Source organism: Gigantopelta aegis, chromosome 4, assembly GCF_016097555.1.
Source record: "Gigantopelta aegis isolate Gae_Host chromosome 4, Gae_host_genome, whole genome shotgun sequence".
In the NCBI taxonomy this organism is placed as follows: domain Eukaryota; kingdom Metazoa; phylum Mollusca; class Gastropoda; order Neomphalida; family Peltospiridae; genus Gigantopelta; species Gigantopelta aegis.
Window position 1 is genome coordinate 14,751,524 of NC_054702.1, and position 19,950 is coordinate 14,771,473.

Below are 19,950 nucleotides of genomic sequence, written 5' to 3' on the forward strand. Positions count from 1 at the left end.
ATTATTTATAAAAAGTAAAGGCAGTATTATTTAGAAAAAGTGATGGCAGTATTATGTATAAAAAGTAAAGGCAGTATTATGTATTTAAAAAAGTAAAATCAGTATTATGTATAAAAAGTAAAATCGTATTGTGTATAAAAAGTAAAATCGTATCGTGTATAAAAAGTAGTCAGTATTATTTTTAAAAAGTAAAATATTCCTTTAATGGAAAGGAATTTGTTTAATGACATCTCAGCACATTATACACTATCGCTTTATGGTGTCTAACATTATATGGTCATTTTGATACTTGAACAAATAACAGAGGTGAAACCTGCTTCTATCACATAGGCTACTCTTATTGTATAAGCAGCATAGGGTCTTTTATGTCACTTTTTCATAGACAGGACAGTATATACCACAGCCTTTGATGTGAGGCACTACTTGGGATGGAAAAAAACTGATTGCTTTATGACCCATCATACATCAGTTTCTTAAGTTTTTTTGATATATCAAAGGAACTTTGGAATTTTTATGTTATCATATTCACCTAAAATATTTTACACTTAGAGCAGAGAGACCAGCAACATATTGGGTTATTTTTTGTTCAGAATTATGTGAAAGGATTATGGTTATACCATCTTTAAATAATAATGTACGGGAAATGAAAATATTACTGTTACATATATCAGTTCTTATAGTATGCTTGTGTGTGTCTCGTAACAGTGGCTATGGGTCCCTACTTTCCAAGACGAGGTCAGAAGCCTATTGGATCAAAATCAAACATTCGACCACCGAGACCTCAGTTTCAGATGTTTCTGCTCAGTAGTCAAATAGAGATTACAAAGGTAAGTTTATCTACCACAGGAATTTCAGAAAATAAAGTTGCAGTTATACGTAAATATCTTAGTTCACAATTGCCATGTATCGCCTTCAATAAATATGTCTATTCACACCAGTTTATTAAAATTCATCCTTATGAATGAATGAATTATTTTTAACAGACATATTTGCCAAGGGACTGTACTCTATGTATAGTGAAAAATTTTTATACATGACAGCTGGATTTTTAAAAATTATTATTGCTGTTGAGGGCTAGGTAATTTTAATCATTTAAACTACAAACAATTCTGACAATAAAAATAATATTTTTAATTTATTATTTAATATAACCTATATTGTAGTATAATTTATATTACCTGTATTGTATTTATATCACCTGTACATTATAGTATTTATATGACCTGTAAATGATAATATTTATTTGACCTGTATATTATAGTATAATTTATATTGCCTATATCAGGACTTCTAGATTATGGTAGCCCCACTCTCATGGCTAGTGATATTTAATGTTGGGCTAGTAAATAACTACTATTGCCATGCCCAACGACAAGTGAATTTGTTGGTCAAATGTTGCACTTTAGTGTATTTTGTAAATATAAATATCCTGCCCCCAAGCCCAGGTCACCAATGTTTGTGTTTTTAAGCTATATCTTTCTCTTAAATATTTGACGTTTGATTTTTACTATTATTTAGTCAAATTGTATTAACTTAAAGTAAAGTAGGGATTGTGAATTTTTTAGATCACTGATCCCATGGCTAGTGGATTTTATAAAAATTCTAGAATCCCTGCTATATTATAGTATATCTATTACCTGTATTATAGTATTTATATTACTTGTATGTTATAGTATTTATATTCACCTGTATTGCAGGGCGTTGATGAAGTGTACGACCAGGCTTTATCAGACTACATTCTGCCGTATCACCTGTTGATGGACACCATGGTGCGGGTTTCTGTGAATCAGCAGAACACAAGTGAAGCATTGATAAACCTAAGTAAGATTAATGATGGCTTGTTTTACCGTTATGTAGTTGTTGTGTTGGTATCTGTCTGTAGCTAGTTGACGTTTCCCAAGTAACTTAGTTGGTAGAGCACCGATGCCAAATTTACAAAACATTGTAACTTATTGTTTACATGAGTTTCGTATCTATTTCATGCAGAAAATTATGCAGTATGGATCACAATAAAGATTAAAAAAATACATTTATGTTGGATTTCGAACTTGCTTTAATTATAAGGAGTGTTTTTTAAATATGAATTTACTATCTTAGTTTTTTCACAAAAACAGAAATTTTATGTCTATAAGACTATTGTTGTAATTGCAAATGGTACAAATAATACAGATAGACATATACATAAATTACTTTTGGTTCTTACTATGACCCATTTTACATACTGATGTAATTTTCTGCATGAAGTAATTACCAAATACTTGTAAATGTACGGCCCTTTACCATAAACGCTAAGTCAGATGTTGTGTGAAATTGACCTCTGCATATACATAGTGAGTCTGGTTCATCTGTTACAGTTTTAGTATGCAAAATCGTAAAATCATCATAGGCTATGACGTCACTATAACGTGTGCTGTAGTGACATCATACTTAGCCTATAATGGTTTTAAGATTTCATAGCGCTAAGATAGCTTCCACAATCCCTAGCCTGGAGTAACATATATGGCAGTAGTGTGGGGATTTTGTTTGTTTTGTGTACTTTAAATCAAGTATCAATAATTATATAGTAATAACTTTTTGTCCTAAAATAATATTTTGAAGTGTTGTTTAAAAAATTAGAATATGTATTAAGTTTATTTCTGGTATTTTTTTCAGGTGCAATGGTAGCCTTCGAGGGTGTTCCTCTTCACCTGCCTTACTTCGCCAAGCTGTGGACAGAGATCTATCATTCTGGAGTCAGTATCTTGTACTTACTACATACACCCATTTAATCTTAACATAGCAGTAAAGAAATATTTTACTCTACATACTAGTATATTGAATAATAACTGTAGACCTTTTGAATAAAATAAGTCTTCTATTCTACATATATTGACTACAAGATTGGATTTACCTCTTTTTTTTAAGATACCCATTTCATAACACTCTCACTGTAATAGCAATCCATCATCTGCTAAGTTAAATGTGTTGAGTGTGTCATTAAATAAAACATTTTCCTTACTTCATCTGCAAAGTTAAAACTTCCAGATATGGATGTTATAGGACATTTATTTTAAAGGCATTGTGGTGTGTATAAGGTTTGTATTTGCCTGGTATTGGAGTACAAATGAAAATTATATTCAATCCGACATATTTTCCTGGATCTACAAAATTATAAACAAATATACTCAATTGATTTGAAACATACACTGCATATACATTTCTCTTTAATTAATATTAGTTACCATAAACTGTTGCAAACATTTTAAACGTTAGCTAAAAATGAACAAAATTATGTATAGTTATGTATCTTTAATTCAGTTGATCCCAAAATATTGATAGCACATGGAGTATAACACCTAGTATATAGTTGATTACATAGAGTACTTTTCAGGACAAATGTATTTTTTGGTAATTCTGCTTTTAAGTAGGTTACCCAAGCAATATTTGAAAAACAACACTAAAATAGTATGCTGTTATGTACAGGCCTCTGGAAAATGTCAGAACAATTGTTCCATTCTTATATCACTCACATAAGTCATCCATTTTTTGTTCACTTATTAAATTTAAGGCATCATTTACATCCATGTCAGGACACAAAAACTAAATGGGTTACCTGAATTTGATTTTGCATAGCCCATACATTTTCAAGATTTAAGTTAAAGAATAACAGTTTGGGTAATTAGACAGCATGCAGTGGATTTAAGTTAAAGAATAACAGTTTGGGCAATTAGACAGCATGCAGTGGATTTAAGTTAAAGAATAATAGTTTGGGTAATTAGACAGCATGCAGTGGATTTAAGTTAAAGAATAACAGTTTGGGTAATTAGACAGTATGCAGTGGATTTAAGTTAAAGTTTAACAGTTTGGGTAATTAGACAGCATGCAGTGGATTTAAGTAATTAGACAGTATGCAGTGGATTTAAGTTAAAGAATAACAGTTTGGGTAATTAGACAGCATGCAGTGGATTTAAGTTAAAGAATAACAGTTTGGGCAATTAGACAGTATGCAGTGGATTTAAGTAATTAGACAGTATGCAGTGGATTTAAGTTAAAGAATAACAGTTTGGGTAATTAGACAGCATGCAGTGGATTTAAGTTAAAGAATAACAGTTTGGGCAATTAGACAGCATGCAGTGGCTTTAAGTTAAAGAATAACAGTTTGGGTAATTAGACAGCATGCAGTGGATTTAAGTTAAAGAATAACAGTTTGGGTAATTAGACAGCATGCAGTGGATTTAAGTTAAAGAATAACAGTTTGGGCAATTAGACAGCATGCAGTGGATTTAAGTTAAAGAATAACAGTTTGGGTAATTAGACAGTATGCAGTGGATTTAAGTAATTAGACAGTATGCAGTGGATTTAAGTTAAAGAATAACAGTTTGGGTAATTAGACGGCATGCAGTGGATTTAAGTTAAAGAATAACAGTTTGGGCAATTAGACGGCATGCAGTGGATTTAAGTTAAAGAATAACAGTTTGGGCAGTTAGACGGCATGCAGTGGATTTAAGTTAAAGAATAACAGTTTGGGCAGTTAGACGGCATGCAGTGGATTTAAGTTAAAGAATAACAGTTTGGGCAGTTAGACGGCATGCAGTGGATTTAAGTTAAAGAATAACAGTTTGGGCAGTTAGACGGCATGCAGTGGATTTAAGTTAAAGAATAACAGTTTGGGCAGTTAGACAGCATGCAGTGGATTTAAGTTAAAGAATAACAGTTTGGGCAGTTAGACAGCATGCAGTGGATTTAAGTTAAAGAATAACAGTTTGGGCAATTAGACAGCATGCAGTGGATTTAAGTTAAAGAATAACAGTTTGGGTAATTAGACAGCATGCAGTGGATTTAAGTAATTAGACAGTATGCAGTGGATTTAAGTTAAAGAATAACAGTTTGGGTAATTAGACGGCATGCAGTGGATTTAAGTTAAAGAATAACAGTTTGGGCAATTAGACGGCATGCAGTGGATTTAAGTTAAAGAATAACAGTTTGGGCAATTAGACGGCATGCAGTGGATTTAAGTTAAAGAATAACAGTTTGGGCAATTAGACGGCATGCAGTGGATTTAAGTTAAAGAATAACAGTTTGGGTAATTAGACAGCATGCAGTGGATTTAAGTTAAAGAATAACAGTTTGGGCAATTAGACAGCATGCAGTGGATTTAAGTAATTAGACAGTATGCAGTGGATTTAAGTTAAAGAATAACAGTTTGGGTAATTAGACAGCATGCAGTGGATTTAAGTTAAAGAATAACAGTTTGGGCAATTAGACAGCATGCAGTGGCTTTAAGTTAAAGAATAACAGTTTGGGTAATTAGACAGCATGCAGTGGATTTAAGTTAAAGAATAACAGTTTGGGTAATTAGACAGCATGCAGTGGATTTAAGTTAAAGAATAACAGTTTGGGCAATTAGACAGCATGCAGTGGATTTAAGTTAAAGAATAATAGTTTGGGTAATTAGACAGCATGCAGTGGATTTAAGTTAAAGAATAACAGTTTGGGTAATTAGACAGTATGCAGTGGATTTAAGTAATTAGACAGTATGCAGTGGATTTAAGTTAAAGAATAACAGTTTGGGTAATTAGACAGTATGCAGTGGATTTAAGTTAAAGTTTAACAGTTTGGGTAATTAGACAGCATGCAGTGGATTTAAGTAATTAGACAGTATGCAGTGGATTTAAGTTAAAGAATAACAGTTTGGGCAATTAGACAGTATGCAGTGGATTTAAGTAATTAGACAGTATGCAGTGGATTTAAGTTAAAGAATAACAGTTTGGGTAATTAGACAGCATGCAGTGGATTTAAGTTAAAGAATAACAGTTTGGGCAATTAGACAGCATGCAGTGGCTTTAAGTTAAAGAATAACAGTTTGGGTAATTAGACAGCATGCAGTGGATTTAAGTTAAAGAATAACAGTTTGGGCAATTAGACAGCATGCAGTGGATTTAAGTTAAAGAATAACAGTTTGGGCAATTAGACAGCATGCAGTGGATTTAAGTTAAAGAATAACAGTTTGGGTAATTAGACAGTATGCAGTGGATTTAAGTAATTAGACAGTATGCAGTGGATTTAAGTTAAAGAATAACAGTTTGGGTAATTAGACGGCATGCAGTGGATTTAAGTTAAAGAATAACAGTTTGGGCAATTAGACGGCATGCAGTGGATTTAAGTTAAAGAATAACAGTTTGGGCAATTAGACGGCATGCAGTGGATTTAAGTTAAAGAATAACAGTTTGGGCAATTAGACGGCATGCAGTGGATTTAAGTTAAAGAATAACAGTTTGGGCAATTAGACAGCATGCAGTGGATTTAAGTTAAAGAATAACAGTTTGGGCAATTAGACAGCATGCAGTGGATTTAAGTTAAAGAATAACAGTTTGGGTAATTAGACAGTATGCAGTGGATTTAAGTAATTAGACAGTATGCAGTGGATTTAAGTTAAAGAATAACAGTTTGGGTAATTAGACGGCATGCAGTGGATTTAAGTTAAAGAATAACAGTTTGGGCAATTAGATGGCATGCAGTGGATTTAAGTTAAAGAATAACAGTTTGGGCAATTAGACAGCATGCAGTGGATTTAAGTTAAAGAATAACAGTTTGGGCAATTAGACAGCATGCAGTGGATTTAAGTTAAAGAATAACAGTTTGGGTAATTAGACAGCATGCAGTGGATTTAAGTTAAAGAATAACAGTTTGGGCAATTAGACAGCATGCAGTGGATTTAAGTAATTAGACAGTATGCAGTGGATTTAAGTTAAAGAATAACAGTTTGGGTAATTAGACAGCATGCAGTGGATTTAAGTTAAAGAATAACAGTTTGGGCAATTAGACAGCATGCAGTGGCTTTAAGTTAAAGAATAACAGTTTGGGTAATTAGACAGCATGCAGTGGATTTAAGTTAAAGAATAACAGTTTGGGTAATTAGACAGCATGCAGTGGATTTAAGTTAAAGAATAACAGTTTGGGCAATTAGACAGCATGCAGTGGATTTAAGTTAAAGAATAATAGTTTGGGTAATTAGACAGCATGCAGTGGATTTAAGTTAAAGAATAACAGTTTGGGTAATTAGACAGTATGCAGTGGATTTAAGTAATTAGACAGTATGCAGTGGATTTAAGTTAAAGAATAACAGTTTGGGTAATTAGACAGTATGCAGTGGATTTAAGTTAAAGAATAACAGTTTGGGCAATTAGACAGCATGCAGTGGCTTTAAGTTAAAGAATAACAGTTTGGGCAATTAGACAGCATGCGGTGGCTTTAAGTTAAAGAATAACAGTTTGGGCAATTAGACAGCATGCGGTGGATTTAAGTTAAAGAATAACAGTTTGGGCAATTAGACAGCATGCGGTGGCTTTAAGTTAAAGAATAACAGTTTGGGTAATTAGACAGCATGCAGTGGCTTTAAGTTAAAGAATAACAGTTTGGGCAATTAGACAGCATGCAGTGGCTTTAAGTTAAAGAATAACAGTTTGGGCAATTAGACAGCATGCAGTGGCTTTAAGTTAAAGAATAACAGTTTGGGCAATTAGACAGCATGCAGTGGCTTTAAGTTAAAGAATAACAGTTTGGGCAATTAGACAGCATGCAGTGGATTTAAGTTAAAGAATAACAGTTTGGGCAATTAGACAGCATGCAGTGGATTTAAGTTAAAGAATAACAGTTTGGGTAATTAGACAGCATGCAGTGGCTTTGAATATTTTTTTTTTTTTTTTTTAAAGGAGCATGTAATGAATAAAAAAAATTGTATTACACTTTGATTTTTTTTCTTCTCATACATTAACCTGATCTCTCATCAAATGCATTCTTCAACCCCATACCCATAGACTGGACGTAATATTCCAGCAGCCATTCACATGACTAGTATCTTCCATTGTGTCCAGGCTATCATGATCTGAGTTTTTTCTTTTCACCCATAATCAGTCCAGAACAAATCCCAGGACTCGTTGGAATATTTTTACAAATTCCTTGGCTGTTGGGATGTTCAGACCAATGGAATTGGGGGTGGGGTGGGATGGCATAGGTCAGGTTAAGTATTCATAAAAATGGAAAACGATTCAAGTTTTCTTCACTTATATTTAAATAAAGTTTAAATCAGAATATTATTTGTGTTACTGGTATTGTGTGTCCTAAAGGTTGTCATGTTTTTAGCAGGCTGACAAAGGATATGTCCAGGCTCTGTGTAACAGTTCGTCATTCATCGACTACGTGGATGCTGTGTTACTTGATGAACGCATGTCACTCAACAACAGTGTCATATATCAGTTCTTCTGCAACTTCTTTCCGAAGGTAAGTGTAGGCTTTGTGTCTCGGCTCATGCCAAATATTGCAGGAATACTTTTATTAAAGAGAATCCTGAATTTACTGTTATTAGTCCCCTACTGGTTTCATCTCAGTCTATCTGTTTGTCTGTCTGTCTGTCTATCTGTCTGTCTGTCCATTCCACATATAGTTTTCTGGGGGATTTTTCACAGTGCCTCGAGATATTGAGCAAACATTTTGTGTATAGGTTCTGTTACAGATCGAGTTTGATTCACCCATTTTTTTTTACATTTATGACCCTTGAACTTAGAAGATGTAAAACTTTTTTTTCTGGATTTGTTTTTTGTAATGTCTGAAGGTATTGAGATGAAAGTTTGTATATAGCTGTATCAAGTACTTTTACAGATAAGTGTCACTTTCATTGTGATTTACACATTTTTCACAGAGTTATGGCCCTTGAACTTGATACCGAAACAATTTGTTGTGTCTGGTAGGGGACATGTATTGCTTTAGCGTACTCTCTGAATTCTTGTTTATATTACAGCTAGTTTTCATCCATACCTCACAAACAAAAGCAACAACTGTTCTCTTCTCTAGGTGTATCAGCGGTTGCAACATGTTTTTTTATTTAATTGTTCTGTTGTCCAGGTGTATCATCGAGTGTTACATGTTTTTATTTAATTGTTCTGTTGTCCAGGTGTATCATCGAGTGTAACATGTTTTTATTTAATTTTTCTGTTGTCCAGGTGTATCAGCAGGTGTTACATGTTTTTATTTAGTTGTTCTGTTGTCCAGGTGTATCATCGAGTGTAACATGTTTTTATTTAATTGTTCTGTTGTCCAAGTGTATCATCGAGTGTAACATGTTTTTATTTAATTGTTCTGTTGTCCAGGTATATCAGCAGGTGTTACATGACCAGGGCAGGTCGATGCTGGGTAATGCGTTACTTGACAGCCTGGTGGCATCGGTCACAGCAGAAAAGTCAGCATTTGAAAACGTCAAGTCCGACAGAGAGCTTCTCCATATCTGCAACAGACTGACTGGGGTGAGTAGAGTGATGTATCATCAGATAGTGGTTGGATTTAGTCCGACAATAGCCATCTAAATGTTAATTGTATCTAGTAAATATACTGGGGAGATAGTGAATCTAAGCCAACTCTGAAATTTTGGTTGACGAGTCAGGCCATTATGTTATAGATGCAAGAGGGGGTCCGGATATCACTGATATATCCAAAACATAGAATGAGCTACAAAATTGATGATAAAGTGTTTCCTCATCCCAAGTAGTGCCCCATGACTGATTATCAGGGTATGTACTGTGTGGTATATGCTGTTTAGTGTATGTGAATATACATATAAAATTCTTTTGCTGCTTTTATGTAGGAGTAACCCATGTGATGTGTCAAAATAACCATATGTAAGTCACCAAACAGCTGCTGTTCAAAATAACCATATGTAAGTCACCAAACAGCTGCTGTTCAAAATGTGCTAGGGAGTTGTTAAACAAATAAGCCTTACCTTTTCTGTTTTCCTGACGTTAACTGGCTTTTTTGTTGTATTTCTAGGATCTGAAAGCTATGCTTATCACTTTCTCGGTGCACGTGTCAAAATAACCACATATTAGTCAATATGTTAGTCGCCAAACAGCTGTAGGTTCTGTTTTCCTGGCGTTAACTGGCTTTTTTGTTTTATTTCTAGGATCTGAGAGCTATGCTCATCATTTTCTCGGTGCACGTGTCAAAATAACCACATATTAGTCAATATGTTAGTCGCCAAACAGCTGTAGGTTCTGTTTTCCTGGCGTTAACTGGCTTTTTTGTTTTATTTCTAGGATCTGAGAGCTATGCTCATCATTTTCTCGGTGCACGTGTCAAAATAACCACATATTAGTCAATATGTTAGTCGCCAAACAGCTGTAGGTTCTGTTTTCCTGGCGTTAACTGGCTTTTTTGTTTTATTTCTAGGATCTGAGAGCTATGCTCATCATTTTCTCGGTGCACGTGTCAAAATAACCACATATTAGTCAATATGTTAGTCGCCAAACAGCTGTAGGTTCTGTTTTCCTGGCGTTAACTGGCTTTTTTGTTTTATTTCTAGGATCTGAGAGCTATGCTCATCATTTTCTCGGTGCACGTGTCAAAATAACCACATATTAGTCAATATGTTAGTCGCCAAACAGCTGTAGGTTCTGTTTTCCTGGCGTTAACTGGCTTTTTTGTTTTATTTCTAGGATCTGAGAGCTATGCTCATCATTTTCTCGGTGCACGTGTCAAAATAACCACATATTAGTCAATATGTTAGTCGCCAAACAGCTGTAGGTTCTGTTTTCCTGGCGTTAACTGGCTTTTTTGTTTTATTTCTAGGATCTGAGAGCTATGCTCATCATTTTCTCGGTGCACGTGTCAAAATAACCACATATTAGTCAATATGTTAGTCGCCAAACAGCTGTAGGTTCTGTTTTCCTGGCGTTAACTGGCTTTTTTGTTTTATTTCTAGGATCTGAGAGCTATGCTCATCATTTTCTCGGTGCACGTGTCAAAATAACCACATATTAGTCAATATGTTAGTCGCCAAACAGCTGTAGGTTCTGTTTTCCTGGCGTTAACTGGCTTTTTTGTTTTATTTCTAGGATCTGAGAGCTATGCTCATCATTTTCTCGGTGCACGTGTCAAAATAACCACATATTAGTCAATATGTTAGTCGCCAAACAGCTGTAGGTTCTGTTTTCCTGGCGTTAACTGGCTTTTTTGTTTTATTTCTAGGATCTGAGAGCTATGCTCATCATTTTCTCGGTGCACGTGTCAAAATAACCACATATTAGTCAATATGTTAGTCGCCAAACAGCTGTAGGTTCTGTTTTCCTGGCGTTAACTGGCTTTTTTGTTTTATTTCTAGGATCTGAGAGCTATGCTCATCATTTTCTCGGTGCACGTGTCAAAATAACCACATATTAGTCAATATGTTAGTCGCCAAACAGCTGTAGGTTCTGTTTTCCTGGCGTTAACTGGCTTTTTTGTTTTATTTCTAGGATCTGAGAGCTATGCTCATCATTTTCTCGGTGCACGTGTCAAAATAACCACATATTAGTCAATATGTTAGTCGCCAAACAGCTGTAGGTTCTGTTTTCCTGGCGTTAACTGGCTTTTTTGTTTTATTTCTAGGATCTGAGAGCTATGCTCATCATTTTCTCGGTGCAGACACCTAAACAGGTGAGTCCTCTACTCACGGAGAGCTTGGAGCTGATTCTCAGCGTGTGTCGCTCACACCAGCAGAAACGAGTGGAGATGGAGACAAAGGTGGAGGTGTCGTCCCAGCAACAAGACGAGGAGACCGAGGCACCGGCTCTGCCGGAGAAACAAGACAAAGGGGAGGTAACCCAAGAACTGGACAGCGAGCAGATGCAACAGCAAGAGAGGGGAGACGACTCCGATCAGAACGCCGACTCCAATGTGGATGTGTGTATGGAGGACACAACCAGCGCGGAGAGCGAGGAGGTGAAAGAGAAGACTTGTGAGGAGAACACGTCGGCTGACAGTAACCAGCGACAACAGTTGGTGGAGGAAGAATCAGGTGGGTGTGGCCTTCAGTTCCCATGCAGTGCTTAAAGGGACAGACACTAGGTTTTAAACACTACAGCAGATTTTTCACTATTAAAGCTGTTTTCAATAATTGATATTGGACATTACTTACATTTATAATTTATTGTTTTGAATATCCATTTCCATACATCTGAAGTATTTATAGTCATCCCGGTGTTTGTAATGCCATGAAATGCATTTTTCATAATTCTAAAAGTGCATGTGTGTCTGATAAGTAACAATTGTGGAGATGAGTTCTGGTCTTATTTTTACATTTCCACATTTCCACAGCATAGACTCTTGTTTCACTCTGTTCCATCTTTTCTCTAAGACTCTATGTCAGAATTACCAAATGTTTGACTTCCAGTAGGCGATGGATAATAAATCAGTGTTCTCTAGTGGTGTCATTAATCAAAACAAATTTTAACTTTCTGTTGCATCTTTATTCAGATGTATTAGTGCTTTGTAGCTTAACCAAACAGTGTCTAAATTGTTTCCAAGGGTTCAAAGTAAAATCTGCGACTAACACAAGGGTGAATAAACTGGAGGGGAGGGATGATGTTGTACCATGACTGTCTTAATGAAGGAAGGAAGGAAGAAAATGGTTTATTTAACGATACACGCAACACATTTTTATTTATGGTTATACGGCGTCAGACATATGGTTAAGGACCACACAGATATTTCGCCATTTCAAAGGGATTAGCAGGGGGGGGGGCACATACCACGGCCTGCTGTCGCCATTTCAAAGGCTACTCTTTTCGATTAGCAGCAAGGGATCTTTTATATGCACCATCCCATAGACAGGATAGCACATACCACGGCCTTTGATGTACCAGTCGTGGTGCACTGGCTGGAACAAGAAATAGTGATAGGGATCGATCCCAAACCGACCAAGGAAGAGCCTGAACGGGTTTTACCTTGACCATGCATCAACCGAGTACTTTACCACTGGGCTACGTCTCGCCCCTTAATGAAAGTTAAAACACAGTGTTGTGGTTTGAGATACACACTGCTCTATTGTTTTTTTTGAAAGTGCATTCTGCTGCACCCATTAAATTATATTAGATTCAGTGAATTACACATAACTTGCATGTAAAATGCCATATACAGCTTGCCTATCTATCAGAAAGTTTATGTAAAAGCACTTGTTACTGCTTTTGAGGAATAGCCTGAATGGGTTTTACCTTCACGAACAACTAACCATTAACTTGTCCTATCTGTTGTTAATGCCCTCAAGGAAGAGCCTAAACAAGTTTTACCTTCACGAACAACTAACCATTAACTTGTCCTATCTGTTGTTAATGCCCTCAAGGAAGCCTGAACGGGTTTTACCTTCACGAACAACTAACCATTAACTTGCCCTCAAGGAAGAGCCTGAACGGGTTTTACCTTCACGAACAACTAACCATTAACTTGCCCTCAAGGAAGAGCCTGAACGGGTTTTACCTTCACGAACAACTAACCATTAACTTGTCCTATCTCAAGGAAGAGCCTGAACTCTGTTGTTAATGCCCTCAAGGAAGAGCCTGAACGGGTTTTACCTTCACGAACAACAACTAACCATTAACTTGTCCTATCTGTTGTTAATGCCCTCAAGGAAGAGAAGTTTTACCTTCACGAACAACTAACCATTAACGGGTTTTAGCCCAAGTTTTACCTTCACGAACAACTAACCATTAACTTGTCCTATCTGTTGTTAATGCCCTCAAGGAAGAGCCTGAACGGGTTTTACCTTCACGAACAACTAACCATTAACTTGTCCTATCTGTTGTTAATGCCCTCAAGGAAGAGCCTGAACGGGTTTTACCTTCACGAACAACTAACCATTAACTTGTCCTATCTGTTGTTAATTAATGCCCTCAAGGAAGAGCCCTCAAGGAAAGCCAACGGGTTTTACCTTCACGAACAACTAACCATTAACTTGTCCTATCTGTTGTTAATGCCCTCAAGGAAGAGCCTGAACGGGTTTTACCTTCACGAACAACTAACCATTAACTTGTCCTATCTGTTGTTAATGCCCTCAAGGAAGAGCCTGAACGGGTTTTACCTTCACGAACAACTAACCATTAACTTGTCCTATCTGTTGTTAATGCCCTCAAGGAAGAGCCTGAACGGGTTTTACCTTCACGAACAACTAACCATTAACTTGTCCTGGAGAAGCAGCCCAGGTAATCGAACCGTAAGTGGATATAAGAACAAAAATTGGATTAAGATAAAATACTGGTTCTAATCCAGAACGAATATTCATTTTGTCTTCGTAACCACTAACAACTGACCATTAACCCACTGTCCTGAACAGATGGCCTGGATAGCTTAGTGTAAATTAGCAGGACTGAATCTGGACAAGCTTTAAAGAAAAGTCCATTTAATAATCAGATTATCCTCCTGCATACCACCGAGTACATGTTTTCAAGTCATAACTTTCTGTTACAGGAGAAATCCCTTCAAAGCGACGCCGAATAAGCCATGATGCTGATGAAGAACAACAAAAGACTGACAGAGAAACTCCAGGTGATTCTGGGCCACACATTCAGGAGGATGTGGAGAAGACGACGACACAGAAATCCCCTGAGCCCTCGACGAGTTCCGCTAGCGAGCCACCCCAGCCCAGTACGAGCACGTCCTCAACCGGTCTGTCCCAGAGTCCCCGAGAACGTCCCAACAAAGTGGACGTCGTCGCCAAACATATCGAAATGCTGCTGGGTCTGATTCAGAAACAGTGAAGAAATATCGCCCACCTGTCTGTTGTAACTTGGAGGCCGCCAGTACTTGATTAAACTTGTGGCGCTCGGTACGTGTTGTAACTAAGTGACTGCCAGTACCTGTAAAAACTCGGAGGCTGCCAGTATTTGTTTAAAGTCATGGCTGTCGGTATGTGTTGTAACTGTGACTGCCAGCATTTGTTTAAAGTCAGTGGCTGCCAATATCTGTTTAAACACAGTGGCTGCCAATATCTGTTTAAACACAGTGGCTGCCAATATCTGTTTAAATTCAGTGGCTGCCAATATCTGTTTAAACTCAGTGGCTGCCTTTATTTGTTTAAACTCTGTGGCTGCCAGTATTTGTTTAAACACAGTGGCTGCCAATATCTGTTTAAATTCAGTGGCTGCCTTTATCTATTTAAACTCAGTGGCTGCCTTTATTTGTTTAAACTCGGTGGCTGCCAGTAAGAGTTGTAATTTGATGGCAAATGCATGAGTTGGAGGCTGAATAACAGTATTCCCCCATGCTGGGAATCTGTGGGGCAAATCCTTTCCGATGAAAATGTGATTGCTGAAATTGATTTTAATGTACATATGAAGAAGGAAAAAAAAGAAGTTGCCAAGTCTGTTTTAGTGTCCTATCTGACACAACAGATTCATACAGGTTTGGTAAGCATATAAAAGGATATGTGCATATTTTGTTGGTCAGGTATGGGGTCATGTGAATTGTGATGTGTTTATATCAGCAGTTGGATGTGTTTTGATGACCCCAGTTGAAACATCTAATAGTAATGACATGCCTAGTTGTGAAATGTGACATGTTTTGACATGACTGATTTTGAAATCATGTTTTTAAAATTTTCTTCTCTATGTGATGAGATGAGCCCAGATGTGAAATGTAACATTCTGATGTGCCCAGATGTGAAATGTAACATTCTGATGTGCCCAGATGTGAAATGTAACATTCAGATGTGCCCAGATGAGAAATGTAACATTCTGATGTGCCCAGATGTGAAATGTAACATTCTGATGTGCCCAGATGTGAAATGTAACATTTTTATGTGCTCAGATGTGAAATGTAACATTCTGATGTGCCCAGATGAGAAATGTAAAATTTTTATGTGCCCAGATGCAAACTCTCAGATGTGACCATATCTGAAAGTTGACATTTTGCTATAGCTTGATGACATATTCTGATGATGAATTTTGACATACCCACATCAGTGTTGTGTCCACTTTTGGTGTGACCCGATGTGAAATGTAACAGGTTTTGAGGTCGCCAGATGTGAAATTGGATGAGTTTTGACACACTTTGTGGAAATGCGACATTATTTAATATGCCCAGCTGAGAAATCTGAAAGTATGATTTGCTTCGTGGTCTCTTTTCAAGATGGAACGACTCTAGAAACTATAGATGACCATTATTTTTCATTATTTCTACAAATGTGAAATATTTCGTCTTACAGTTGACTGTTTTTACCTGGGCCAGGAGGGAATGTTATTTTAAAAGTGCACTGGTTATAAGCTGTTAGCTTCCAATGACAATTGTTTGAACTGAAATGTGTGCATTGTTTTATGATTAGTTGAGTGATTTTAAGAAAACAAAAACGGAAAATATCTTTATGTTTAGTTAAAAACTTTTAGCTGTTAAATGACCCTCTGTATCAAATTATAGTTGCAAGACACTGACATGTCAATTTTAAAGAGAAAGTGGTTATATAATAATATTAATAATAAACCTTGCAGTCGGCAGTGCTGTGGAGATTGCAGAGCAGTTTTATTTTCTGCAGAACTTTTTTTTATGTAGACTGTATTCAGTTGCATTGTTTTTTTCATGGCATGATGTTTTGTTTTGGATATTTTTTTAATTGCAGAGATTGTAATAACATAGTTAATATTTTATGTGGAAATCTGATTTAAGAAAAACATACCAAACCAGTGCATAACAAAAGTTGTGTGTGCATTATAACACATTGGCCATCCATTTTTGACTGAGAGTAAATATAAATACAGCACATCTAATTACAACTGGACATATTTAATATTATCCCAAGACAAATCCTCTTTGGATATTGTGGATCTGTGTGAATGTTATAAGCTTAATTATTACAGTATGTTTCATTTCATGTATGTTTTTTGGCTCATAATAGCTCATTGTCATTGATGAATTCATGATAAAAATGTGAAAGATAAAACAAATTCATGGTATCATTTTATGCCTCAACTGTCATTCTGTTCATGTGTCAGACAATTGTAAATTCACATTGCAATCTGTTAGTTACATGATTAACAGTAATCCTTTAACTAACAGTTACAAACCTTTTTTCATGTATTACAAAAATCCATCTGTTCCGAAAAAATTGACTGATATTTTTTAGAGACAGCGAGTAAGAAAATAAAATAAATACTACCTCAGTACAAAATCAGTTTGTTTAACAGACATTTAAAATGTCAGTATAACTGAGAACCTTGAGTGTTAAGGTTATGCTGATATGATTTTTGTAACTGATGTTCTCAAAATTAAAAGCCTTAGGTTTGTTAGTTTAAGGCATGCTTAACATTAACACAATTTCATGCACATTGTTGCCACGAGTTTATCAATGTAGTACATTTAGATGGTATGTTTTCCATATATGCAATTCTGCACGCAGGTATTCAATGCGCTGAAATAAAATATCAATGTACTATTTTCCCGCGAAGTATTTACTTTTAGCTTAACAGTACACTTCTGCTTGTGAAAACGTAGATATGGAAACATACATTTCCGCATGCAGAAACACATATAATAAATTGTGTGTAGAAAAGCACATGATAAATTGCGGGCGGAATCACCTTAATGAAATGTGGGCCTTTAAGTCCCAGTCTCGCCTTCCTTTAGAGGAACTCCCCTTTTCTACCATTAAATCACATATTACTTAAAACTTCTTACTTAAATTATATTTTGAAAAATCCAGTGTGTTTGTGGTCATGCTGGTGTCTTTAGTAGCTCCAAATACATTTGATGCCAGACAGAAAAGGTACATATCTAGGAAACTACTCATGCAAAACACAGGTTTAATACATTCAGATATTTTTACAATCGGCTTACATCATCAAGGGCTAACCTTCTTTAAGAGATCAGTTTGATGAGAACTATATTTGTACAACCGTATGTTACACTTAGTCGGTGAATGAAAAGCATTTTATGTCATAGGAAGAAAGCAATAGTTGCCAGTCTATTTAAAGAGCTTAATGGAAATACGCATTTTATACTAAATGTTGGGGTTTTAAGAATACTATCTTTCTTTTTTTCAGTCTGAATTAAGAAAGTTTAATTTTGTCAAGTCTCTCTTTCATAATTTTTCACTTGTTAAGTATTTTGATATTTGTCTTTTTAACATAATGTTCAATTTATATTTCAGATGTTTTAGAAATTTGTGTTTAAGAGTATCATACTATAATTCAGTGTCAGTTTTTGTGTGTGTGGAACGTAAAACTTGCATTAGATACAAACACAAACATCACATATGACAGATTTATTTTAGTGAATAATGTTTGACAAACTCATTCGAACCATTTATAAAAAATGGATGTTTTAATTGCAAGTTAAATGACAATTATTGTGAACAAAGTCAAAATGATTGTGTCAGGATGTTGTTCTCTGATCAATCTTAATACACATAGCATATATATTATTTCATGTTATCAGTGAAACACACAAGAAAATAATGAATCCACACAATTATGAGATTCTAAATTCACTTAGGCCTCAAAGGCTGGGGTGAGTTATAAATGAGGACATGAAAGGGTGGGGGTGGCACTGAGGTTTGAAGCCCTGTCACCCAGTTACCTACCTGTACAGGTATATATGTGTGGGTGTGTTCACTACAGCTTGATGTATTCATATGCAGGATGTGGTTCACAAATACTTTTCTCATTACTGTTATTCTTAATGATTTACAGTGTGTGCTTGATTCTAACGAAAAATATTGCCAATGACATTTATTCTAACAGATTTTTTTTTGTTGATAATGCAAATACACATACATACATACATACATACATATATACATGTTAGAATAAGTAACTTTTTAAAAGAAAAATCACTCAAAAGTTTTCTTTCATTTTAAAAGTGAAATTTTATGTTGTTTCAGTTTGTATTAATATGTAAAAGTGACTATGTTTTATTCTTGTTTTGATTATTGTTGTACATGCACAATATCCTGTATTTTAATGCTCGTTTCCTAAATTTCACACAATGTAGTAGGTAAATTATTTTAATATTGTTTTGGACATCTTTTACCAAAAAACCCTTTAATCTCTGCTAACAAAATGTCTGCATCATATTCACCTTCTCGAGGTTGTGATAGAAGATTCATCGAACAACTTGACATTTCCCCCATACATTTTTAAGGTAGGGAAGGGGCCCAGAATTGCTGTCAAAGGAAATTTGAGCATATACCATACCAGGTTAAAGCCATCAGTAACGTTAATATTTCCTCTTCATTTTTACAATTATTTTAGTTTCACTTTAATCATGTTTCTAGTTATTGCAGTCATGTTGCTACTTTTATAAAAAATTAAATTTTAGTTTCATTTCAATAATATTGGTAATTTCAAGGCCAGAGAACACCAGTGATAACTTGAAATTGAGAAATAAACTTTCAACTTGTCAGAGACAAGTACAATTTCAGCAAAGCATATACAGTGGTATCTCATAATCTAATATGCTTCTTATCATTATATCAAAAAGAAAATAAGAATATTTTAATATTTTATTTCATGCTGGAGTAGATTTACCACAGATTTAAATGAATTATGTAATTGGAAATATATTACAATTTGGACTTCATATTTTATAGCTATTACTGTAAAAAAAAAATAATGCTGTAACAAAAAGAGTTTTAATTTTTAAGTTTGTTTAAAAATGATTTATATAGTACCATCTTTTTTTCTGCCACTATAAAAATTAGATAAGTATTGTATAACCTTTTAAAATATTAAAAAGGTTAAAATTATTTATGAACATGATATCTATTTTAGGATGTGTGATTAAAACTGTCATATTGACAAATTGCCATTGATAATTAACATGGATATATGGGGTTTTAATGTTAATAATTTTTTTTTGCTTTGTAATAAAATGTTTTTAAGCAAATATTGTTTTGATTTGTTTGTTAATAGTCTCAGCATTACAATAAATGGATATTTGCTATATGTAAGTAAATTGTTGAAGATACACAATGTACTTGAAATATGAACAAGACATGGTGGTTTTTGCTCGGTAGGTAATAGAAGACTTGTCATATTTAGGAAAGAAAAGACATGCTTGTCAGGTCATTGTTGTTTTAGAGGCTACCTCAGCACATTGTTTAATCAACAACTACATCAGGGCCTTATCCTGATCAAACTCCTAGGTGTGTGTGGGGGGGGGGGGGGGGGGGGGGGGGCGCAC

At 35.3% G+C, this 19,950-nt stretch overlaps 1 protein-coding gene across 5 annotated transcripts in view; it reads left to right on the plus strand.

Annotated features, from left to right (window-relative positions):
• LOC121372695 (ubiquitin carboxyl-terminal hydrolase 34-like) overlaps nt 1-19,653 on the plus strand; it is a 104,918-nt gene extending 85,265 nt beyond the window's left edge. For 4 of the 5 annotated variants that reach the window (XM_041499157.1, XM_041499160.1, XM_041499161.1 and 1 more), the window contains 7 exons: nt 706-827; nt 1,698-1,821; nt 2,653-2,732; nt 8,122-8,259; nt 9,126-9,278; nt 11,395-11,803; nt 14,248-19,653. In XM_041499157.1, coding sequence (XP_041355091.1) covers nt 706-827; nt 1,698-1,821; nt 2,653-2,732; nt 8,122-8,259; nt 9,126-9,278; nt 11,395-11,803; nt 14,248-14,537 — 1,316 coding nt within the window. In that variant the 3' untranslated portion in view covers nt 14,538-19,653. The remainder of the gene's footprint in view (nt 1-705; nt 828-1,697; nt 1,822-2,652; nt 2,733-8,121; nt 8,260-9,125; nt 9,279-11,394; nt 11,804-14,247) is intronic. The other variant, XM_041499159.1, reaches the window with a different exon arrangement.
• Nucleotides 19,654-19,950: the final 297 nt, after the last annotated feature.